General features: G+C 45.2%; 1 protein-coding gene across 3 annotated transcripts in view; it reads right to left on the bottom strand.

Moving 5' to 3' along the window:
• lsamp (limbic system associated membrane protein) overlaps positions 1–25889 on the bottom strand; it is a 1225843-nt gene that overhangs the window by 73280 nt on the left and 1126674 nt on the right. For 2 of the 3 annotated variants that reach the window (XM_086006581.1, XM_086006582.1), the window contains exon 7: positions 11415–11450. The exons of the other annotated variant lie outside the window; for it this stretch is intronic. In XM_086006581.1, the coding sequence (XP_085862707.1) occupies positions 11415–11450 (36 nt within the window). The remainder of the gene's footprint in view (positions 1–11414; positions 11451–25889) is intronic. 3 annotated transcript variants of the gene reach the window in all.

The following is a 25889-nucleotide window of genomic DNA, read 5'->3' as shown; positions in this document are numbered from 1 at the left end:
AGCTGTCCGGGTCCACAGTTCCATTTCATCCTTCAACTCATCCGACGCTTCATCAAAAAACTTTTTCTCTTCCTTTCCGATGTCAAGGATCGCAAGCTTCATCAACTCTTGGACACCAACGCCCCTCCGGAACCTTCTTCCCCTTCACTTTCCTCTGACCCCCCTTTTCCCAATCTCACCCCCTGCCGCGTTTTCACTATCCCCTCTGACCTTCCCCTCTCTGACCCTGGACAATCAGTCCTCAGCAAAGGCCTGAGCTTCATCCCCTTACGCCCCCACCTCAATGAATTTCGAGCTCGGCACGATGTTGAGCTCTTTTTCCGCCGCCTTCGGCTCCGTGCCCACTTCTTTGGCCAGGAGTCTTCCCCCCGCACGACTGACCCTTTCTCCCGCTTGCAGAATTCCCGTTCTACCTGGACCCCTCCCCCTGGCCTCTTACCCTCTCTAGATCTTTTCATCGCTAACTGCCGCCGTGACATCGGCTGTCTACATTTCTCTGCTCCCCTCACTCACTCCAACCTACCTCCCTCTGAACTTGCAGCACTCCATTCTCTTAGATCCAACCCTGCTGGCAAGGGTGGTGCTGTTGTTGTTTGGCGTACAGACCTCTACCTAGCGGAAGCTGAACGCCAACTCTCCGACACCTCCTCCTACCTCCACCTGGACCATGACCCCACTACCGAACATCAAATCACCATTTCCAAGACTGTCACTGACCTCACCTCCTCTGGAGATCTTCCCCCTGCTGCCACAAACCTCATAGTTCCCCAACCCCGCACAGCCCGCTTCTACCTCCTTCCCAAGGTCCACAAACAGGACTGCCCTGGTAGACCCATCATTTCAGCCTGTTCTTGCCCCACGGAACTTATCTCTTCCTATCTTGACTCTATCTTTTCTCCCCTTGTCCAGTCACTTCCCACCTACATCCGCGACTCTTCGGACGCCCTCCGCCACTTTAACAGTTTCCAATTTCCTGGCCCCAACTGCTTCCTTTTCACCATGGACGTACAATCCCTCTACACCTCCATCCCCCACCAGGATGGCCTGAGGGCGCTCCGCTTCTTCCTTGAACAGAGGCCCATCCAGTCCCCATCCACCACCACCCTCCTCCGCCTGGCTGAACTTGTTCTCACATTGAACAACTTCTCCTTTAACTCCACTCATTTCCTCCAAATCAAAGGTGTTGCTATGGGTACCCGCATGGGTCCTAGCTATGCCTGCCTTTTCGTGGGCTATGTGGAACAATCTTTGTTCCAGTCCTACTCAGGTCCCCTCCCTCACCTCTTTTTCCGATACATTGATGACTGTATCGGTGCCGTTTCCTGCTCTCGCCCTGAACTAGACAATTTCATTCACTTTGCCTCCAATTTCTACCCTTCCCTCACACCTTCACATGGTCCATCTCTGACTCTTCCCTTCCCTTCCCTTCCTCGACTTCTCCGTCTCCATCTCTGGGGATAGATTATCGACCAATATCCACTACAAGCCCACTGACTCCCACAGCTACCTGGACTACACTTCCTCCCACCCCGCCTCCTGTAAGGACTCTATTCCATTCTCCCAGTTTCTCCGTTTCCGCCGTATCTGCTCCGACGATGCCACCTTCCACGCCAGTGCTTCCGACATGTCTTCCTTTTTCCGCAACCAAGGATTCCCCTCTACCGTGGTCAACACGGCCCTCGACCGTGTCCGTTCTATCTCACGCACTTCTGCCCTCACCCCTGCCCCTCCCTCCCGGAACCACGATAGGGTTCCCCTTGTCCTCACCTTTCACCCCACCAGCCTCCACATTCAACGGATCATCCTCCGCCATTTCCGATACCTCCAAAGTGATCCCACCACCAAACACATCTTCCCCTCCCCTCCCCTTTCAGCATTCCGTAGGGACCGCTCCCTCCGAGACACCCTAGTCCACTCCTCTATCACCCCAAACAGCCCTTCCCCTTCGCCTGGCACCTTCCTGTGCAAGCGCAGGAGATGTAACAGCTGCCCCTATACCTCCCCCCTTCCCACTGTCCAGGGCCCCAAACACCCCTTCCAGGTGAAACAGCGATTTACTTGTACTTCTTGCAATCTAGTATACTGTATTCGCTGCTCACGATGCAGTCTCCTCTACATTGGGGAGACCAAACGCAGATTGGGCGAATGCTTTGCGGAACACCTCCGTTCAGTCCGTAAGGGTGACCCCGAGCTTCCGGTCGCCTGTCATTTTAATTCACCGCTCCATTCCCACTCGGACCTCACCGTCCTTGGCCTCTTGTATTGTTCCACGGAAGCTCAACGTAAACTCGAGGAACAGCAACTCATCTTCCGACTAGGTACTTTGCAGCCTTCTGGACTCAATATCGAGTTCAACAATTTCAGATCATAACCTCGGCCCCTATTACTTTTTAACTTATAATTTTTTCCACCCCTTTGTTTTGGGTCCTCCTTTCCCCCCCACCCCCTCCTTTCCTTATGTTTCTCTCTCTCACCTGGCAGCTGTCTCTTACCTGCCAGTACATTTCACACCTAATCTCAGCTGCCTTTTGTCTCCACGGGCCTATTACCATCTCGTCTGGCTTCGAATACCTTTTATTGTCTCTTTTGTTTGATCGCAGCCTTGCCTTCGATCTATTTAATTTTCTTTCCAGTTTTGAAGAAGGGTTTCGACCCGAAACGTCAACTCAAATTTCTCTCCACAGATGTTGCCTGACCTGCTGAGTTTTTCCAGCATTTTCTGTTGTTATTTCAGGCGAGGCTGTGATGCCCTTCAAAGTGGAATAGTTTGCCAACACTCACTGCCTGTGATTACTAATGAAGAATGGTCACAATGAATAGAAGGGTGACCAGCACCCATGCAACTGTATTCTAGCAATAGTCAGGACTTTCATGGAAGGAAGGGAAAAAGAAAACATACTGCGGCATTTTATGTCCTTTTTAAAGCAAGTCAGTGCATGGGTACTGCCAATAGATGGCACTGTTTGCCAGTACAGAGCAAATGGGATGGCCATTAATGGCAAAACATGTTGAGATGCTCAACCAGTGATTTAAATAAATGCAGTGTTTATATGCTGAATCCTGAGGTTGTCTTGCTGTTTAAAATCACTGATAGCTATACTGTATGATTTAGAGTAGGGGGTGGATAGTGAAAATTAACTAACACGGCGAAAGATTTGCTCTGTGTAATGAAATTGTAAATGTCCTCTTTATAAATAGAGTTTGATTTCACTTCACCAAGCATACAGATAATTTAATTTAAGATGAGTTTCCAGAAAACCCTGGCATTTTTGTGGGTCTGCGTTGCTGGTGTAGATATTATTGTCACATCACACAGGTGCTCCAGAATGTGTAGTTCTTTGTAATATGTACAAGCTTATAATTAACTAATGTTCATGAGCTGAATGCTGAGCCCACCTGTAGCTAGGACAATTGGTAGCTGGCAGCAACCTGTGCTGGCAGCCACGGATGTGAGCATGAGGATAAAACAGATGTTGAGGTGCCTCTCTTTGTCAGTAGTGACAGCAGGACCACCCCATTTACCTTACAGTACTACCTCTAAAGTCATGGCTAACAGCGGCAGCTCAGGTTAAGCACAACATTAGATGCCACATCGAGGATGTCAGAGTAATTTAACGTGAAATTTGTGGTTAAAGTGCTGTCACCTTTGTTACCTCTCAGACGCATTACTTTAATTTTTGAGACAAACAATGGGCCCTGTTATGGGAAGGGAACAGTGGGCCACATTCAGGAGTAAAACATTGCTCCTACCCATAATAACCTATTCTATACACAGTCACTGCATGCTAGCCGTACTGCGAGCCATGAAGAATGTAAGCAGCATATATAGCCCATGTTCCCCTTGGAACTTTTCTTTGATTTACAGTAGTTGAAGATTATTTTCTTAATTAGACCCTTTCAAAGTTGTCACGCCAACGGCAAATTAGTCTTTTCTTAAATAATAAATAAAGGAAAAATATTTAGACTTGGATAAATTGAAGAAAATCAACTGGCACCTGAAATGTTATTTGAAGACTCATTGTTCTATTTTAGTTACTGACCACACTGCTGATGTAGGCTTCCCCCAATGAATGAGCACCTCCCAAATAAAAGAGGTACAGTTTTGGCTGATAGCTGGTTCGTGCTTCATTTCCTTCTCGGTTCTAAAGTTTTGAGTTTGAGAAAGCAGACAGGCCAATCTAGAAAACTAGCAAAATCTGACTTAACAGCTTCAGAAGAGCTGACAACTCAAAAACAGCCCTAATTAGCTATTCACAATCTATATCAATGATTTGGATGAGGGGACCAAATGTAATATATCCAAGTTTGCTGATGATACAAAGCTGGGTGGGAATGTAAGTTGTGAGGAGGATATAGGGGATATAGACAGGCTAAGTGATTGGGCAAGAACATGGCAAATGGAATATAATGGGGAGAAATGTGAAGTTATCCACTTTGGTAGGAAAAATAGAAAAGCAGAGTATTTTTTAAATGGTGAAAGATTGGGAAATGTTGGTGTTCAGAGGGACCTGGGTGTCCTTGTGCAAGAATCAATTAAAGTTAACATGCAGGTACAGCAAGCAATTAGGAAAGCAAATGGTATGCTGGCCTTTATTACAAGAGGATTTGAGTATAAGAGTAAAGACGTCTTACTGCAATTATATAAGGCCCTGGTGAGACCACACCTGGAGTATTGTGTACAGTTTTGCTCCCCTTACCTAAGGAAGGATATACTTGCCATAGAGGGAGTGCAATGAAGGTTCACCAGACTGGTTCCTGGGATGGGGAGATTGTCCTATGAGGAGAGATTGAGTAGACTAGGCCTATATTCTCTAGAGTTTAGAAGAATGAGAGGTGATCTCACTGAAACATACAAAATTCTTACAGGACTTGACAGGGTTTTTTTTAATTCATTTTTATGGGATGTGGGCGTCGCTGGCAAGGCCAGCATTTATTGCCCATCCCTAATTGTCCTTGAGAAGGTGCTTGACAGGGATACTTGGAGGATGTTTCCCCTGGCTGAGGAGTCTAGAACCAGGGGTCACAGTCTCAGAATAAGGGGTTGGCCATTTAGGACTGAGATGAGGAGAAGTTTCTTCACTCAGAGGGTGGTGAATCTTTGGAATTCTCTACCCCAGAGGGCTGTGGGGGCTCAGTTGTTGAGTATATTCAAGACAGAAGTTAATAGATTTTTGAATATTAATGGAATCAAGGGATATGGGTTTAATGTAGGAAAGTGGAGATGAGGTAGAAGATCAGCCATGATCTTATTGAATGGCAGAGTAGGCTCGAAGGGTCAAATGGCCTACTCCTGCTCCTATTTCTTATGTTAATTATAGGCCTATGACATGCGAAAAGAAATGATTACACTGAAAGTGCAGTTTCTGTAAATAGACTCAATATTCCATCATTTGTATTGTAGGGAAAAGTAAGTGCACAAAAGTGAGTTTGTGAACAGCTGATTTGCACTGAAATATAGTTATTTTCTGGAGTAATGCATGCGGAAAATTTAGATTTTATTTGGCACTATTTATTTGGTGCATATACCAACATTTTGGACTCTACTGTAATTCTGCTTTTTAATCCAAAGTAATTTATTCTGGGGAGGTTACAGGTATTTACAATGAAAAAATAAATTAGAGGTCTAACCTTCAATCCAACTTCACAGAATCAGTGTAGATTTAAATGTCCGACACTCCTCTGGGCCCCATGAGCTCCCCATTAACCACCTCCCACAACACACACTATCTCTGTGCACGTGTTGCCACATCGCCAGGCTCCTCTGCTTGCTGGCACAGATTCGTGGTCATTTGGCGGAGAGGGAAACGGCCTGGTCGGGGGATTTTACTGCACTCTGCCTGTGGCAGATAAACTTTCAACTGAATTCTGTTTTGTTTTAATCACGCTAATTATTGTATTTAGTCATATAGTAATTAACATTGTTCACGCTATAAATATATTTTTCCTTCATTGCAATAAACATTTTTAATCAACCCTATGAATTATTGATTTTAATTATATTGCAATTATCAGTTCAATCACATTCATTGGATTGCTTTACATCACAAAAGCTTCTACTGCAGTCAGAGTCCAGTTGAATTTCCCACCCCATTCGCCCTCACCACCAATCGCCAGTAATCTGGCCTTCCCGAGAGTCTGTCACTCAATAGCACCTGTGCAGCATAACTAAACAAGAGACTTGTGTAGCAACGGAAAGGAATATGGGAAGTTTGTTATTGATGTTGATTTTTACTGGTAAATGTGAACAAGGGACACTGGCTGCAAAAATGCTGATTGGCTGTGTAAAATTGGAACAGTTGGCATGTACGAGAGAAGCTTTCTGTATGTTACAGCTTTTTAATCCACAAACACAGGTTTGCTGCTGAGTGTTAAATGTTTGAGCATCCTCTGGGGTTTTCACCATGAAATGGTGAAAACCAATTTATTTTGGAGTAACGTTTTCTGAAATATAAAAATCAAACTTTAAATCACAGTAAGTAAGATGAATTGGTTTCCATTCAGTTATCTGTGCCCTATTTTATCCTCTGTGCCACACTGTTGTCCTGTTCTTACTCCACCCCCGCACCAATACAGCTGTAATGATGATGATACTCTTAGAAAGCTGTTAGATCCAGCTTCAGTCGGATCATAGTAGACCTAGGCTCACAAAAACTGGATTTAACAACACATGTATTAGGACTGGCTCACTGATGCCAGGCTCCCAGAATCCAGCTTAAAAGACCAAGGGGGAAAAATTCAGCTGCTTTGCGCCTCCTGTTAGCGAATGGGGCGCAAAGCAACTAGCGCCTGGGTGCAGCGCCGCCAGTGCCTCCTGCGAAATTCAGTGGGAGGTTAGCGGTGGCGGTAACCGTTAGCGCCCCGCGGCGCTGTGCCGCCGGCGATGACGTCATCGGCGTGCGCAGTGCCCCAATTGCGCCCTGGCTGCGATCTTCGGTAGTGCCCCCTGACTTATCGGCAGACACTATGTCCGACGGGGGGGCCTACTTGCGGCCGGGGCGGCGCTATTTAAAGGTGAGGTGCCGGGCGGCCATTTTTGTTGCTGCCCACCTGCCAGCTCCTGCCTCCACTGCCGTCCCCCGGCCTCTTGACCACACCACCCCCCCCGTGGAGTGCCGGCTGCGCTCCATGAGCCCAACACTTCTCTTGAGTGCCGGGCTCTTTTGCCAGCACTCCGATCCCCGGTGGCCCAACTGGGCCCCGGCTTGCGCTGCGCAAGGCCCCTCCCCTTTAAGAAGGGGAGGAAGGCCTGCAGTACCGTGACGCTGTGACACGTAGCGCCGCGATATTCCCTCGCAGTGCCCCAAGAGGGAGGCAGGATGCTTTCAGTCGCGCCCCACTCCCCTCTTGGGGCGCTACCACTCAATTTCGGCTGCGGGGGCGCTAATTATTCCGGGGCACTAAAAGTAGCGCTCTGGCGAAGTTAGCGTCCCAAAGGGGGCGCGACTCAATTTTCACCCCCAATACACCTCTTTCAGGTAATGCAAGTGAGCATGTCAGGTTCATTTCTGCTTTCACTGTAACTGCTTCGTTGGTCCAATATAAGGTGTTACGGTACACATTAGATTTATTGTCCTAAATGGTAAACCAAGACGACACACCTGCCACATAATATCCACCCACTGACTTTATAAATGCTATGTCTCAGGCTGAATCCCAGTGCCTAGCCATATGGTCGTACTGAAGTTCATTACACTAAGAATCAGTATTAGGTTGTGGATGAAATCATAATTTCTGCTCATTGCAAATATATGCAATCGCTTGTCAAGGTTTCTGTTTTTCCAGCTAAATATAAGAAACTAGTAAACATCAACCAAATTGTGAAGAATAATCAAGGTAGGTAATTGATTTGAGATACCACAGCTAGAACAAAAAGTCAACCCTCACCAATTAAAAAAAAGAAAAGAGGAGGACACCTCTGGTCAGGCATTATCTGACAGCAGTAATGCACCCTGTTAGCATTCAACTATCGGGAGCTGCACTGTAGCTGTGACAGAGATGGAGTTGTACTGTGCACCATTAAGTAGAACTACTCTAGCTTTAGTAAAAACACTCTATTCTCTTGCCATTATCAATTTTAGCCTTTGTGAATACTGTATTGATCATTTCCAGGTATCCTAATAAACCATGCAAATAATATCATGTGACATGCCTTTTCACTGTCTTCATTTTCAATAAGAGTACCATTTATTTTTAAATGGAAAACAGCTGGTAGGCAGTTATGCATCTCATAAATGTTAAAGATTTGGAATTATGTTTAGTTGCAGAAGCTGAGCACAAAAGATATCTGCAGGTAGAAGTGGTAGAGTACTTAGCTCCTGTTCAGAGGCCAGAGCTTGCATCTCAATCCTATCCACCTCAGTCTGGTGAATTGATAAAACTGTTATCCAGACTAGCTACATGGAGCATCTCATGGAAATGAAAGAGAAGAAAGCAAAACAATGGGCAACAATTGATAATAAGCATGAAGTTGTCTGTGGGCCAGACAATGGCAGAGCTTAGCTAGAGGAGGAGATATGCTGGAGAGTGGCCTGTAAGGAAAGGAAAAAAGAATAGCGGCACAATGATAATTTCCACAGAAAACGCTGTCTACCAGGAAAAACTCAGAGGGCACGTACAGGCTCTGCCTCGTATTTCTTTACATGTTTAAAGTACAAGGTGTGTTTCGGAGAGCTCACAGATCGAGGTTTGGCCGTGCTGGAATCTTACCCCACTTTCCTTCTTGTGGTTGACCTTAGAAGGTAATTCCTTTGGAATAAGTCCGTGTTAGTTTAGGCAGCCTACTCCTGCTGTTATTTCCACTCTTTGGTGTTTTCGATTCTCACTCTGGGCTCAATTTTTTTTTTAAGATAAAGATAGTTCTCGCCGATTATGGTAAAAAGAATGGTCTATACAGAATCGAGTTTTAGAATGAAAACCTCAAACTCTTAAATAGGCAACACTGCAAACTAAGATTAAGAAATAAAAACTGAAAATGCTGGAAATACTCAGCAGGTCAGGCTGCATCCGTGGAGATAGAAGCAGAGCTAATGTTTCAGGTCGATGACCTTTCATCAGAACAAAGGTTAAGATTGTTCACTCCTAGGTAAGCAAATCATTCAAATGACTGTGGAATGTGTGGATGTCAACTATCGTGTCCTTGGTATTGCAGTAACATTTGATGATTATGGTATGTTTTGAACAAAAGGTAAAATCTGAGGATAAAAGAGCATTGATAGAGATCAATTAAAAGTTTTGTAATTTTTTTCTAAGCTATAGGGGGTTAGCTAAACAATAGATTTAAAGACATCCAGGGTAACCCACCTGTGAATAGACTACTAACAGTGGTTTGAGTGAACAACCTAGGTCTTTATTACACGCTTGGGCTAGAATTTCAATGAAAGACTGACTAAGTCCAGTGCTACTAAAGCTTTCACAATCACCTGCTCCAGGCACCAATTTTGACTCAGTAGGATTCATATGTTACAACAAAAAACTACAACCGTTCTAATCTAATCTTTCCACTGACATAGATCTACAGCTAGATTAGAAGAATACCATATTTGGATGATGACTTTGATCTATTAAGACCCGTGATTACTTTGTATAATAAATCTTCACACCTACCTACTAGGACATGAATAAAGGCCATACAAAATGTTACATTTAAACAAAAAGAATTCAATCAAATGACTCATTCACTTTGAAAGATGCCATTTACTCTAATCCTCATTGTGGCCTTTAATTTTAAGATGACATTTGGAGGCACTGACTTTACTTTATTGTATTTGGCAGTATGCTTTCTGCATGAAGTTCTGAGTATTTTGTGAAATTAGATTTGAAATTTGCCATTACCTATCTCATTGGCGAGTCCTACACACATCCAAAATGTGATGCCACTTCCTTTGACCCAGAACCACTCTATGCAGCAGCTATAATGGCAACTTGTGAGTGCCTTCATAAGACTTCTTTCTACGCTCCAGAACAGTTTTGGTAGGTGGAAGTGATTCAAATAAAAACATTTATAAAATATAGGTTAGTGACTCCAAATTAATACATTTTTATAAAAGCCCCTGCCACGAGAATGGAAAGCATTCTTTCCATTTTATATACTTACAACATTTTCAAGTGTGATGTGAGATGGATAGACAGGCAGACAGACAGACAGATAGATAGAGAGAGAGAGATAGAGATAGATAGAGAGAGAGGTAGAGAGAGAGAGAGAGAGAGAGATAGAGATAGAGAGAGGGAGAGATAGAGAGAGATAGATAGAGAGAGAGAGAGAGATAGATAGAGAGAGAGATAGAGAGAGAGATAGAGATAGATAGAGAGATAGATAGATAGAGAGAGAGATAGAGATAGAGAGAGATAGAGAGAGAGATAGATAGAGAGAGAGAGAGATAGAGAGAGAGAAAGAGAGAGAGGTAGAGAGAGAGAGATAGAGAGAGATAGAGAGAGATAGATAGAGATAGATAGCTAGAGAGAGATAGACAGAGAGGGAGATAGAGAGAGAGATAGAGATAGATAGAGGGAGAGATAGAGAGAGAGAGAGATAGATAGATAGATAGAGGGAGGGAGGGAGATAGAGGGAGGGAGGGAGGGAGGTAGGTAGGTAGGTACCCTTCTTCTTGACAATTTGGGCTCTCCCTGAGGGCAGGAGCCAGAAACTTACAATCACCATGTCAATGTACAGAAACACTGCCCAGCCATTAGTCCCAACTGACCTTCAAATGTGCCTATTGAAACTTCAGAACATTCTTATTAAGACCACTTCCCAACAGGACCACCTATGGCAGTAGCCTAAAAGAGGCCAAGTTAAACATAGTTTGTCTTAGCAGCTAAACATTACTGCTGTACTCCTGTGCCCAGATTACCCACGAGCAATATCACAGGAAACCGGTTAGTGACTTATAATATTGGGGATGCACCAGATGGCATCATTATTGATACTGCAAGGAACAGCTGTGAGTCACAGCAAGTGGTACCATACTATGGCTCATAGGATTCATCAATGAGATAGTACATGATTAGAATGTACAAAACATCAGAAATTCATGCTCTACTGAAAATGTTCTGGCAAATACAAAGTAGCAGTGGAGGTTTTCAATAGACTGTCTTGCAATAACCTTTCTTAGTATTCAGGTACCTGATTTTCATAGCCCAAGAGTATAATAAATCAAATATTGATTACTGTTAAAGAAAACAAGGTTAAGCTTCATGCCCTTGTAATATAAGAGCTCCAAATATTATAATCCACAAATGGTCCTTCTTGTATTCCAAGGGCAACTCTATAGCTTCATTCCATCAACAGAAATCAGTATTTGTTGAAATGCATCTTTGGTATGTTAATAGTCTATGGCACAAGGCCTGCTAAAAGATATTTCTACTGCCATCTAATCTAACAGAAATGTCTAGAATCATGACTAATCCATACTGACCTTGAATGGGGTTTGGAATAGTTGGCAGGATACTTTCTATGGAAGGAAATGGTAAAAAAAATGGAAAAAGGACATTTATGCATACATCATGCTGCCATGATAAAACACTAAACGCAAATGAACACAGAGGGCCCAGTTTTATAGAATGCTTTGATTGGTGTAATTTGCCAGTCATTGTGCTCATGTTCCTCTTGCCCCATTTGCTGCTGTTATATTGCTGTACAGTCCAAACTGGCACAAAACAAACATGACAACTAAATGCCGGTGTCGCTTCTGCTGGAGTTAAGTGCTGAAGCACTTTTTGGTATGCCATGTAGAATAAATAGCCTCCCAGCTATTGGGAGATTAAGGGACTGCTCACATAGTTTAAATTTTTAAATGGCCATATTCCTTTAAATTTAAAATGCCTTTACCAAGGGAAAATTAGAATATAAATTGGTGATGTAGCACCTTGACTTGATCCTGAAAAATTATCTATGTATAAAGTCAGGGAAACCCATTAAACAGCATAAAAGGATACAGCACAGATGTTGTGATGCTGTCATTGACAATCTATGAAAAGCTTGTGTTCCACCTCATTCCCCAAAGCAGCCAACATCAATAAAAATAACTTCTCTCCATTCTCAGTTCATTATTAAAATAAGTTTCTTTTTTGCTCTGTAGATGCACTACATTTGTGCCACAATCTACAACCTAATACAGTTTAATAATAGTACAAACAATATAAAACCAGGCCCAGATTTCTTTATGGACAAACAGGCAGACTTCTGACACCTTAACTTGTGAAATCTCTTGTTGCTGGCTCACATAGGATATCAAATGCTATGTCAAAGTCTATATCACAGCGTTGTTTTTACTGGTAAGAAATCCGCCATATTTCCCAGTAGAAAAATTGGCTAAGATAGTCTACAATGAGGGCCATGAGCAGTTTGCAAAGTAACCAATCACCATTCAAGAAAATGGAAGATGCAAAGTGCTGCAATGTAGTAAACAAATCATTACCGTTTATTGGACCCAAATATTTAAGCTTTCTGTACAGTCCCTCAGAAATATATCCAAATTGTTCTGCGTACAGTCTTTGAAATTTGCCTAAAATTGATTGTTCTGTGCATACCAGAGTCTGGGTATTTTAATATTACACTAATAGTCTGTAACCTTTTAAGAGTCTTGTTTAAAGCCAGTTCTTGGTGGCACAGTGCCATCATTTGGTTGAACTTTGTGTGATCCCTTCTCGAATCAAAAATATTTTTCATGTTTTTAAGCTATCTTGCACTGTCTTTCTGTACTTGTGTACAGCAAACACTTCACAAGGTCAAATCATTGTACATCTATACCCAAAGATGGCAGAAGTCTGTTTGACCGGGACAAACAGCAGGCAATACATCAGAACATAGCCATGCACAGTGACACAATAATGGAAAAATCACCTGTTAATTCAACTTAACAGATCCTTAATATTTTAAGATTATATTAAGTTATAAATGATAATGAAGTCATGAGCAAAGGCTGAATGCAAACTCAGCATATCAATGCCTTACATGGGTTAAATTTTCCATTAGATATTTAATCCAAAATGATTTGAATTCAATACCTGTTTACTGTAAAGTAAACAGCAAAGAGATGTTAAAGCCCTGACTTATGCTGCTTGGATCCTCAGTAGGCCAGCTCCTGGTTTTCACTGGCAACACCTCAGTGATCAATTGGGTGTTGCATGCAAAGACATCATCACTAAATAGATACCGAGAGCCATGGTTGTAACTGACTTTATCCAGCCATTATAAGGTTCTATTTTAAAGGAGAAGGTAGCTCTATGGGTAACAATTTTTAAAGTGAAGCACTTGCTCTCCTTCATGGAGCCCTGGGTCACCACTGTGAACAGTCCGCAGACAGGCAAGCTAACAGCCAAGAGTATTCCCATTTGCTGTGTATCTCTTCCACATCAGTGCTACGAGTGGAACTGTAAAGGATCATCGTGGCTACTGTGACCCAGCAACATCCAGCCACTATTCTCAGCATGTAATGGAGCCCTGTCAATAGTATTATTTCGAAAAGTCAATCCTTACTCGAAGAAAGCCCCTAAAGGTGATGTACTGCTAAATTACTAGTTATCATTAAGGCTTAGCCATTAACACTGCTGACATAAACTCTTCGGGCTCGATTTTGTTACTGGGGCGGGCTGGGGTCGTGTAATCCGCTTTTTGTGTTAGTCACCCGAATCCAAATCGATGTGGGAGAATGATGCGATTTTAACTTAAGTGGGCAATTGAGTTCCAGCATGTGGAAACCCATGGCCCAATTAGTTTTTTCAGTCTGAAACTCGCCTCCGATGACGTCATCGTTGCTGCTGCATTTAAGGTCTGCAAGAAGCCTTGCTTCTTCTGCAGACTGCCAACCTTTTGGCCTTTCGTGTTAGAGGGACCTGGAGGCAGAATGACCAGCGAGAGACCTGGGTCTGCTCCCAGGACTGATGACGTCGCCCTGCAAGCTTTAGTGGAGGGAGCAAGAGCCAATAAAGAGGTGCTCTTCCCTTCTTCAGGGAGGAAGAAGCCTCCCCAGCAGACCAAGGCTGTGTGGGTCCAGGTGGCCCAGGAGATCAACTCTTTGCCGATAACCCGCAAAACCTGGCTTCAGTGTAGGAAGAGGTTTCATGACATTCTGCGCACTGGAAAAGTGAGTATGACTTTCCCATCACCCTCAATCTGATCCCCATTGCCTCTCCTCACCAGCACGTGACACTGACATCCATGCACCCTTACCCATTCCCTCTCTCTCTATGGTCACATTCACCTAACTATTCAACTATGCAGCCCTCACACTCCCTATCACTGTGATGCTATGAAAACAACTTACAAAACACATGGAGGGCCCTTGGTCTTGCCACCTCACTCCATCTTTGTCTCCTTCTAAGCATCTATGCTATGGATTCTCTACACTCACTCCTTCATTCTCACTCAAACTCCACTTGTCTCCCTCATTGCAGGAAAAGAGAGCTCACAATAAGAGGGAAAGAGCGAGGACAGGAGGAGGGCCACCCTCAGTAGCCCAGCGCACCCCCTGGGAGGAGGCGGTCCTGGAGATCGTGGGAGTGGAGAACGATGCGCAAGTGGGGGATGGACAGACGGGTGCATCACAGCAAGCTGGTGACAGAATAGTTTTCCATCTCTCTCATTGACATTGCATGAGTCGCTGATAATGATTCTGAAGCTCTAACAGATGGACTTATGATCATCTGCAATATGCAATGTGCATGTAACCTTGGCATCACATCTCTGACTCTTTCTTTTACTCCCCCACAGGACCATCGACAGCCCCCGTCCCCACTAGTCAGGAGGAAGAGCCTGAGCATCCAGACTCCTCAGAGGAATCTGCAACCTCTGAGGGTGCAGCGTCAGCAGAATTCAGCGCACCCAGCACCAGCGCAGACACTCACACCTCGGTGGGACCATCGCGAGATAGAGTAGTGTTGTTACCTTGTGTATCACAGCTCACAAGTGAGCATCAGCAGATGGTAGAGACAGGAACAGCAGTGGAGAGTCCTCGTTGGAGGGCGCAGGACTCTGCCAGCTCGGCTCAGCTGCATGTCGACCCTCTGCCTCTGGGTCCATCCACAAGATCAGCGGTGCAGGATCTCCAGGAACAGATGCAGGAGTCTCTGGCAGGTTTTGTCTCCAGGGTCGCGGCGAGTGTGGAGCGAATGGAGGAGTTCATTGCAAAAATGAGCAGAGCCTATGTGGAGTCATTGGCGCATGAACGCATCACCATGGAAAGGATGGCAACCTCCATGGAGGTGATAAGTCACCAGAGTGCAGAAAACATGGTGAGTGTTCAGAATAGACTGACATCTCTGGAGGAGCGATGGTCATCTATTGAACAGAGAAACCAGACCTTCAGGGAAGTCTTTCTGAGTAGGACTACCAGTGCAGATACGGGACCCCATGGCCCCCCGATGTGCAGCAAGGTGCTCTCAAGCCACTTGCAAGCGCTGAGGGGGACCTGAACCATGAGAGGGAAGTTGGTGGCAGACATCAAGGAAGTGGGGACTCCTCTCCAAGCGCTCACACTTCCATGCCACTGCAGAGCCCTCGGCCAGAGCCCCACCAGAGTCTACACCCAACTGAGATGGGCGTCTCAACCCCTGTACAGCCGCAGGAGCAGCAGACTGTTGGTGGGCCCTCACAGGTTTGCAACCCCAAAGGTGTCGAGACAGGAGCAGCAAGAAAGTGAGCAAGGGGCCTCCACATCTGATGAAGCCACAGGGGAAGCACCATGTAGGAGCATGCGCAAGAGAAAGATACTGTACAAATAGTCACAAGGGTAGTCACTTGGGTGAAATTTGATGTTTACTGTTAAAAAGCCATCAGATGGTTACTGTAAATAAAAAATCTGATGGCTACTGCTGCAGTTGTGGCGTGTGTCATTTCGCTAATGGGACTTCCACATTGAGGGCTTAGGATTACTTGGTATATGCCTCAGTTGAGGAAGCGCTCAGTGAAGGTGGCAAGAGGGGTTTCCCAAGAGGTCACACTGGAGATGGGTGTCAGGCTCCAAACTTCCACAGCTGTGGTTATGCCTTATAAAAGTTCCCCCAGACCTGAGACAACAAAGTCCTGCCAGCTGCAAATGATGGCTGATCAAATATCCTATTTAATGGTGGAGCTGCAGCTAATAGTCAGCAATCCAATTGTGCTCCCACCAGGTTTCACCATCGTGTTTCAGAGCAGGTGCGTTTCACGTCGGAAAAGGGTTAAAATCACCAAGGCCCTTCAAAATGGGATAATAGAGGCAATTTAGTGCTTGTTAAGGGCTGTAAGGGCCTATCCCGTCTCTTGGAGGCAGGACGGAGACGGGAGCAGTAAACACGATTTCTTGAAAATTCCTTGGAGGCGGGATGGAGGCGGGGTTGGGCCTGCCCGCCACTTTTTGCAATTTTAACACCCCACACGCCTCGATTCCCGTCTCCATGGCCCTGTGAAATTCGAGCCAAAACTCTTCCACTTCCACAAAGCTTTTAATGATAAATCAAAAGGACCAACCTACGCTCCAAAACTATTAATGATATAGAGACTCTCAATGGAGTAGCTATCTGATATAAATGAATATTTGTGTTAAGTGAATAGAAATTGAGAATCCCAATACATTTTCAATCTTCAGCATTCTTGTTAGTGTAGTGTATGTACCTTTAAGAGGAACTATGTTTTTGAAGCCCCTGTAAACTGTAGTACCAGTAGTGACCACTCGGGTATATAAGCCTGTGTAGCGTCTTGTGTTGTTAGTTCACCTCCAGACTTTGTTCAGTAAACACTTGTTAAATCAACTCCTGCATTCTGTGTCTCCATTAACACACGGATCTAACAGTGGCGACGAGTTAGAAATGAACTTACCTGCAATTCGGCAGCACCTCAAGGGGATCGATTCCTCAGACGAAGGTCGAAGCCAGAAGCAAAAAAAAAAATAAAAATAAAAAAAATAACTCGAAGAAACTCGAAAACGAGGGCCAGGCTTGGTCTCCAGTCTGTGGTTTCCCCAGCTAAATGGGCTGGTGGCAGGTAGTGCACTGATCCTGGGCTGTGGCGGGCTAGAGCTCGATCGGGTGGCTCTGCAACGGGGCCGGGCAGCGAGTCGGGAAGCAGAAGTAAAGAGAGAGAGAGGGTGGAGCACTCAGGGCGCGGCCGGTGCTGCAAAGCAGGTCGGCGTTCGGACCGAGCAGAGGGAGGGAAAAGTCCCAGAGGGTCCGCTCCATGACGGGAACGGTTCTCCAAGTAACGGAGAAACTACTGAAGCGATATATAAAAAAAAAATAGAAATACTGCGAAAAGCTGCAGGTCGCAACGGGAACCGCGGAGAACAGCGTTGGCAGCAGCGGCAGTGGCGGGAAAGCGCGGGAGGCACCATCTTAACTCAGCGGGGAAGAAAGAAAAGCGCGGGAAGCGCCATTTTAGATTTTCAAGATGCTGAAGACTGGCAATATTACTGCTTTCAATAGTGATATAGAAGATTGGACCACATATGTGGAAAGAGTGAAGGTATATTGCAAGGCGAATGAAGTAGCGGATGATAAAAAGGCATCGGTACTTCTAAATCTGATGGGCGCAAGGACATACGGGCTGTTACGAAACTTGATCACTCCAGCCAAACCGATGGACAAGAATTTTAAGGAGATTGTTGATACCTTACAGGAGCACTTAAACCCAACACCGCTGCTGATAGCGGAACGATTCCAATTCTTCAGGAGGAATCAGCACAAGAATGAAAGTAACGCTGATTACCTCACCGAATTACGAAAGCTGTCAAAGCACTGCCAATTCGGGGCAGGACTGGCAGATTCTCTACGAGACAAATTTGTCTGTGGTCTCCTAAGCGAAGGAACACAGAAAAGATTACTTTCTGAGAAAGATTTGACACTGGACAAGGCTTTCAGTGTGGCTGTATCATACGAAGCAGCAGCAAGAGGAGCTGCAGAGATACAGCAAAAGCCACAGGACTTCGGCACCCATGAAATGACACGGGGTTTCGAGAGATGTTATCGCTGCGGCAGATCCACCCATGACCAGAAGGACTGCTGGTTCAAGTACAAAGCATGCAGGCAATGCGGAAAGATGGGACACATTGCACGTGTATGCAGATCTGGAAAGAAATCCGCTGACAGTAAACAGGTCAATAAGGAAAAGTACAGAAAGGTACAAATGATGACGGACAGTAGCTCCGAAGACCAGAAGAGCGATAGCGACTCCGGAAACAAGAGACTAAGCTGTCTCAAATTACATAATGTAATTGCCAAAGAAGATTACCAGACCATTTGGGTTACCCTCAAGATAGCGGGGTCCCCAGTCAAAATGGAGCTAGATACAGGATCAGCTCTGACCGTCATGAGTCAACGGGATTACGAGCGTCTATTTCCGCATATACCTTTGAAAGACACATCCATTGTCTTGAAGACATATACGGGGCAGAAAGTATACCCCAGAGGGAAAATAAGGGTGCCTGTTGTATACAACGGCAAGGAAATACAGAAGTTGTATTTATACGTTCTGCAAGATGGTGGTCTGCCGTTGTTGGGACGTGAATGGATCAGAAAGATACGTTTAGACTGGCACTCCATTCAGGCACTGACGGTGACCAGTAAGAAAAAAAACGATGATGACGTCATACCTGGACGATTAAAAGAAATCTTGGCTAACGCCAAAGAAGTGTTTCAACAGGAACTAGGAACCCTGAAAGGCGCCACTGCCTCAATAAAAGTGGAAGATGCGGCAATTCCCAAGTTTTTTAAGGCAAGGCCGGTGCCATACGCAATTCGTCCAGCCGTCGAGGCAGAGCTGGAGAATTTGGAAAAAGCAGGCGTGTTATCCAAGGTAGACTGGAGCGAGTGGGCAACACCCATCGTCCCGGTCATGAAGAAAACGTTGAATAATGATAAATCTGAAGAACAGAGAAAAGTTCGCATCTGTGGGGACTTCAAGGTGACTGTAAACCCGGTTCTTCACACGGTACAGTATCCTCTTCCGAGGATAGAAGATATTTTCGCCTCACTATCCGGAGGGAAACGTTTCACCAAAATTGACTTAGCACAGGCATATCTACAGATGGAGGTTGAGGAGGCCTCTAAAAAGTATCTCATGATAAACACACACAAAGGCCTGTACCAGTACAATCGACTGGTTTTCGGAGTGGCATCAGCTCCGGCTATCTGGCAAAGATCTATGGAGCAAGTCCTGCAAGGGATTCCGGGGACTCAATGCTACCTAGACGACATCCTTGTAACAGGAGAAAATGACAACGAGCACCTTGCCAACTTGGAGCAGGTGCTCACGAGGCTGAGAGAACAGGGCCTACGAGCAAATCGTCCCAAATGCGAATTTTTCCAGAAACAAATATCATTTTGTGGCCATGTCATTAACGAAGAAGGGTTGCATAAGTCACCTGAAAAAATTGAAGCGGTCGTAAAGGCCCCAGCGCCTGAAAATGTCTCACAATTAAGGTCGTTCCTGGGATTAGTAAATTATCATAAATTTTTACCAAACTTGTCAATGGTTCTGCACCCGCTTAACGCACTGCTACAAACGGGAGTAGTTTGGAAATGGAGCGAAGACTGTAAACGTGCCTTCCATAAATGCAAAGGCTTGATCACGTCCAGGGAAGTGTTGGCTCATTACAACCCATCACTGCCAATCAGACTGGCGTGCGATGCATCCCCTTACGGCGTGGGAGCGATATTATCGCATAGATTCCCTGATGGCTCGGAGCGGCCGATAGCTTTTGCATCACGCTCATTGAACTCAGCTGAGCGTAACTATGCCCAGATCGACAGGGAGGCACTCAGCCTGGTGTGGGGGGTGAAGAAATTCAACCATTACCTACACGGACAAAAGTTTACCTTGTTGACTGACCATCAACCCCTCGTCTCCATATTCAACCCTAAAAAGGGCGTTACCATTATGACAGCGCAAAGGCTACAGAGGTGGTCCCTTTTCCTAGGGGCACACCAATATGACATAGAGTACAAAGGAACAAAACAGCATGGGAATGCTGACGGGTTATCGCGCCTACCGTTGCCAACGGTGGAAGAGGCGCCTACAGTGGACCCAGTGGAGATATTCCACTCGATCATAGTGGAATGTCTACCGGTGACAAATTCTACCATTGAAAAGGAAACGCGAAATGACCCGACTCTCTCACGAGTCTACGATTTAACGGTGAAGGGATGGCCAGCACATGGCGAACCACTGTTGCCAGCATTCTCGCAATGAAGAGAATAGCTGTCAGTGTGCCGAGGAACCTTGATGTGTGGATCCAGAGTGGTGATTCCACCCAAACTCAAGGATAGAGTGCTAAAGGAGCTTCACGAGGGGCATCTGGGTGGAGTGAAAATGAAGAACTTAGCCAGAGCGTTTGTGTGGTGGCCAGGTATCGATGGAGACATCGAAGAAATGACCAAGAGCTGTCTAGGATGCCAGAAGGTCCAAACGCCCCACCACAAGCCCCTCTACATCCATGGGAGTGGCCCTCATCTCCATGGCAAAGGGTACATATCGACTTTGCTGGTCCATTTATGGACTAAATGTTCTTAATCGCGGTAGATGCACACTCCAAGTGGCCGGAGATAAGAAAGATGTCCTCCACCACCACGGAAAAAACCATCACAGTATTAAGGACCATATTCACCAGGAATGGGCTGCCTGAACAGATCTGTTCTGATAATGGACCGCAATTTGTATCCGAAGAATTCAGAAGTTCTTAAAAAAACAATGGGGTTAAGCACTACACGTCCGCCCCATACCAACCCGCCACCAATGGATTGGCTGAAAGGTTTGTCCAGACCTTCAAGAAGGCCATAAAGGCCATGGGTAATGAAGACATAAATCTACAACATAAGGTAGATAACTTCTTGTTTGCGTACAGGAATGCAACACATGTGGTTACAAACCAAACCCCCGCCATGATGTTTTTCAATAGAAGACTAAGATGCCGGCTGGATTTGGTCAAGCCAAACGTCAGAAGGGACGTAGAGAACCAGCAATTTCAAAGCATGAATGAAAGGCCAACTAGAACCTTCCAGATAGGTCAACCAGTTTTGGCCCGGGACTACCGTACCGAGAAATGGCAGCCTGGAACTATTTGCACATGACTAGGACCGCTGATGTATACCGTGGACATTGGAGAAAGCATAATAAGGTGCCATGCTGACCAGATCATAGAGTCATCCGAAAAGGGACAACCTACACCACAACTCTGTACGCCTAGTGATGAAGCAGAGATACCCATAGTATCTACCTCCGATCCGGTGATACTGGAACCAGATGAACCCGATACTAGCATTGAAGCCGAATCGACCTTGCCAAAAGAACCTACTACACCACCGAGGCGTTATCCGGACCGAGTCAGGAAGCCTCCAGAGAGACTGAATTTGTAATTGATTAACTTCAGCAAATGTGTATATTATTGTTCTTGTAAAAATGTTATTTAATGATTACTTAAAATGTTATGTACTATTTATCTAAAAGGGGAGGAATTGTAGTGTATGTACCTTTAAGAGGAACTATGTTTTTGAAGCCCCTGTATACTGTAGTACCAGTAGTGACCACTCGGGTATATAAGCCTGTGTAGCGTCTTGTGTTGTTAGTTCACCTCCAGACTTTGTTCAGTAAACACTTGTTAAATCAACTCCTGCATTCCGTGTCTCCATTAACACACGGATCTAACAGTTAGATGAATCATTATAGCTCTAACTTCCTGTTACGTGCATACCTTTTCCTTCAAAATGCACATTACAGCATGTTTACAGCCAAAATTACACTTCGGCGTAACTGTTGCATGACTTTAATTATTTGTCCACTGTACTGATGTGCAGAAAGTGAAATGTCATAATACACTTGGGTAACCCTTACATTACAATTAAAAGAGATGCCTCAATTATTAAAAGCTCACTGACTGTGTTCGCTATGCTAGGTTAGTTGATCTCAGATGAGGTCTTGATAGGCTGCTACTGTTAGTGCTCCATGGCTAGAGAGGGGCAAAAGCAACCAGGGTTCCAGTTCCTGATTCAAGTCTGTGCGTGCAGAACACTACAGAAATGTAAGTTATTGCTGATGGCCCCTTGTGGGAAAGTGCACGTGTGGATGTCTGGTGAGTGCAGGATCAAGCTCAGCTCTGATGCTCCCTGCAGCTGTATAACTTCAGCCACTCACTGTCTAGGGTCGCACTTGAAGAACAGACATTTGGGTAAGGTAAAGGAGGGGAGCCAATATCAATGGACCCATATCCCAACATAAGTCAGCACCTCCAGGAGGAAAGATGTGAAATTATGCGCTTCACATACAATTTATTGCTTTAACACGCAGTGACTGCTGATATGTAAATAAACATAACAACCATTTTGCGCAAAACAATTAAACAGTATTTAATGAGTTAATCTGGTATTGGTGGTACTAATTGAGGAAAGATTGTTGGCCAGGCTACTTGGAGAACTCCTGCTGTTTTTTGAATAGTAACATGGGATATTCAATGTTCACCTGGATCACTGCAACAGACAGCTGGATTAACATTTCATTTTAAGTAGATCATCTCTGACAATGCAGCACTCTGCCTTGGAGTACCAGCCGAGATTAAGTGCTCGTGTGTTGGATTGCGACTTGAACCCACAACCTACTGACTCAGATATGAGAGTGATACCAACTGAGGAAAGCTGGCATTTCACTGTTATTTAGGTGGCCATTCATTGTAATTCTTTATGGTGATAGAACAAAACAGTATAATTGATATGAATCCTCTGTAATGCAACAAATCAGCTCTCAGAAAGACAGAACTCCCCAAGTAAGGTGTCCCATCTGGTTGGTGTGGGGGAACTTAGCAGAATATGCACATTACAAATATTCTTTGAACTAGCATCGAGGAATTTGTTTTTTTGTGTTTGTTCCTGGGATGTGGACGTCACTGGCAAGGCCAACGTTTATTGCCCATCCCTAGTTGCCCTTGAGGAGGTGGTGGTGAGCCGCCTTCTTGAACCGCTACAGCCCGTGTGGTGAAGGTACTCCCATAATGCTGTTAGGGAGGGAGTTCCAGGATTTTGACCCAGCGACGATGAAGGAAGGGTGATATATTTCCAAGTCAGGATGGTGTGTGACTTGGAGGGGAACTTGCAGGTGATGGTGTTCCCATATGCCTGCTGCTCTTGTCCTTCTAGGTGGTAGAGGTCATGAATTTGGGAAGTGCTGTTGAAGAAACCTTGGCGAGTTGCTGCAGTGCATCTTGTAGATGGTACACACTGCAGCCACGGTGCACCGATGGTGAAGGGAGTGGATGGGGTACCAATTGTTACGTCCGTGAATGATTGAGGCACGGACAGCAGGAGTGGAACAAAATAAGTCTTTGCTGGTGGAAGTCAATAGTGAAACTAAAAACACAGAGGCTCACTAGCGCCTTTTATACAGGGGTGGTCACTGCCGGTATTGCAGTCTGAGACCAGTTATTCTCTTAAAGGTGCATACACAACAATTCCTCCCCTTTTAGATAAACAGTACATAACATTCATTTAACAACTAAATGATAACTAATTACAATCACAATTACGGTTGCTAGATACATTGGTTAAGTTTAAGCAATTATAAGTTCAGTCTTTGAGGAGGCTTCCTGATTCTGTCTGGATAACGCCTCTTTGGGGTATCAGGTTCTTCTGGCAATGTTGAGTCGAGATCAATGTCGTTGTTTGGTTCATCTACTTCCAATATCACCGATTCTGCGGTAGCTGCAATTGGTACGTCGATTTCATTGCCAGGTGTATCAGATCGCGGTGTGGAGTTGACGTTTTCCAGTGACTCTAGAATCTGGTCAGCATGGCGTCTTACAATGCTCTCTCCAACGTCCATGGTATACATGAGAGGTCCTTGCCGTGTACAAATCGTTCCTGGCTGCCATTTCTCAGTGCGGTAGTCCCGGGCCAAAACTGGTTGACCTATCTTAAAACTCCTGGTCGGCCTTTCATTCATATTCTGAAACTGCCTGTTCTCCACATCTCTTCGGACGTTTGGCTTAACCAAATCCAAGCGGCATCGTAGTCTTCGATTGAAGAACATCATGGCTGGGGTTTGGTTGGTAACCGCATGTGTCGCATTCCGGTAGGCAAACAAGAAGTTGTCCACCTTGTGTTGTAGGGGTATGTCTTCATTACACATTGCCTTGATAGCCTTCTTGAATGTTTGAACGAACCTCTCAGCCAATCCATTAGTGGCTGGATGATATGGGGCAGATGTGTAGTGCTTAATACCATTGTTCTTTAAGAACCTCCGGAACTCTTCAGACACAAACTGTGGTCCATTGTCAGAGCAAATCTGTTCAGGCAGCCCATTCCTGGCGAATATGGTTCGTAAAACTGTGATAGTTTTTCCGTGGTGGTTGAGGACATTTTTATTACCTCTGGCCACTTTGAATGTGCATCCACCGCAATTAAAAACATCGAGTCCATGAAGGGACCAGCAAAATCAATGTGCACCCTTTGCCATGGAGATGAGGGCCACTCCCATGGATGCAGAGGAGCTTGTGGTGGGGCGTTTTGGGCCTTCTGGCATCCTGCACAGCTCTTGGTCATCTCTTCGATTTCTCTATCGATTCCCGGCCACCACACAAACGCTCTGGCTAAGTTCTTCATTTTTACCCCACCCAGATGACCCTCATGAAGCTCATTGAGCACTCTATCCGTCAACTTAGGTGGAATTACTACTCTGGATCCACACATCAAGGTTCCTCTGCACACTGACAGCTGTTCTCTTCTCGGCGAGAATGCTGGCAGCAGTGGTTCGCCATGTGCTGGCCATCCCTTCACCGCTAAATCATAGACCCGTGATAGTGTCGGGTCATTCCGTGTTTCCTTTTCTATGTTTGCATTCGTCACAGGGAGACATTCGACTATGGTCGAGTGGAATAACTCCATTGGATCCACTGCAAGGTCTTCTTCTTCCACCGTCGGCAACGGTAGGCGTGACAATCCATCAGCATTTCCATGCTGTTTAGTTCCTTTGTACTCGATGTCATATTGGTGTGCCCCTAGGAAAAGGGACCATCTCTGCAGCCGTTGTGCCGTCATTATCGGTACGCCCTTCTGAGGGTTGAAAATGGAGACAAGAGGTTGATGATCGGTTAGTAGAGTAAATTTTTGACCGTGCAGATAGTGATTGAACTTCTTCATCCCCCACACTAGGCTGAGGGCCTCTCTGTCAATCTGGGCGTAGTTACGCTCGGCAGAAGTTAACAAGCGTGACGCAAAAGCTATCGGCCTCTCTAAACCATCAAGGAATTTATGTGACAGTACCGCCCCAATGCTGTAGGGAGACGCATCACACACCAGCCTGATTGGCAGTGCTGGGTTGTAGTGAGCCAATACTTCCCTTGAAGTGATTAAGTCCTTAATCTTCTGAAAAGCACGCTTACAATCATCGTTCCATTTCCATGCTACCCCCGTTCGTAGCAGGGCGTTCAGTGGGTGCAGAATTGTCGACAAATTCGGCAAAAACATATGATAGTAATTCACCAACCCGAGGAATGACCTCAGTTGCGACACATTTTTAGGCGCTGGAGCCTTAACAACCACTTCAATCTTGTCAGGGGACTTATGTAACCCCTCTTCATCAATCACGTGGCCACAATACGATATCTGTTTCTTAAAAAATTCGCACTTGGGGCGGTTGGCTCGCAGCCCAAGTTCCCGTAGTCTAGTGAGCACCTGTTCTAGGTTGTTAAGGTGTTCACTGTCATCTTCACCTGTTACAAGGATGTCGTCCAAGTAACACTGAGTCCCCGGAATCCCTTGCAGGACTTGTTCCATCGCTCTTTGCCATAGCGCCAGAGCCGATGTTACTCCGAATCCCAATCGATGATACTGGTAAAGACCTTTGTGAGTGTTTATCGTGAGATACTTCCTAGAGGACTCTTCAACCTCTATCTGCAAATATGCTTGTGCTAGGTCAATTTTTGTAAAACGCTTCC

The sequence above is a fragment of the Somniosus microcephalus genome, chromosome 14 (genome assembly GCF_052327205.1).
Source record: "Somniosus microcephalus isolate GS21.2 chromosome 14, FLI_Smic_1.0, whole genome shotgun sequence".
NCBI classification, from domain to species: Eukaryota; Metazoa; Chordata; class Chondrichthyes; order Squaliformes; family Somniosidae; genus Somniosus; species Somniosus microcephalus.
The sequence above is the reverse complement of the archived record's forward strand: the minus strand, read 5'-3'. Positions and strand labels throughout refer to the sequence as shown.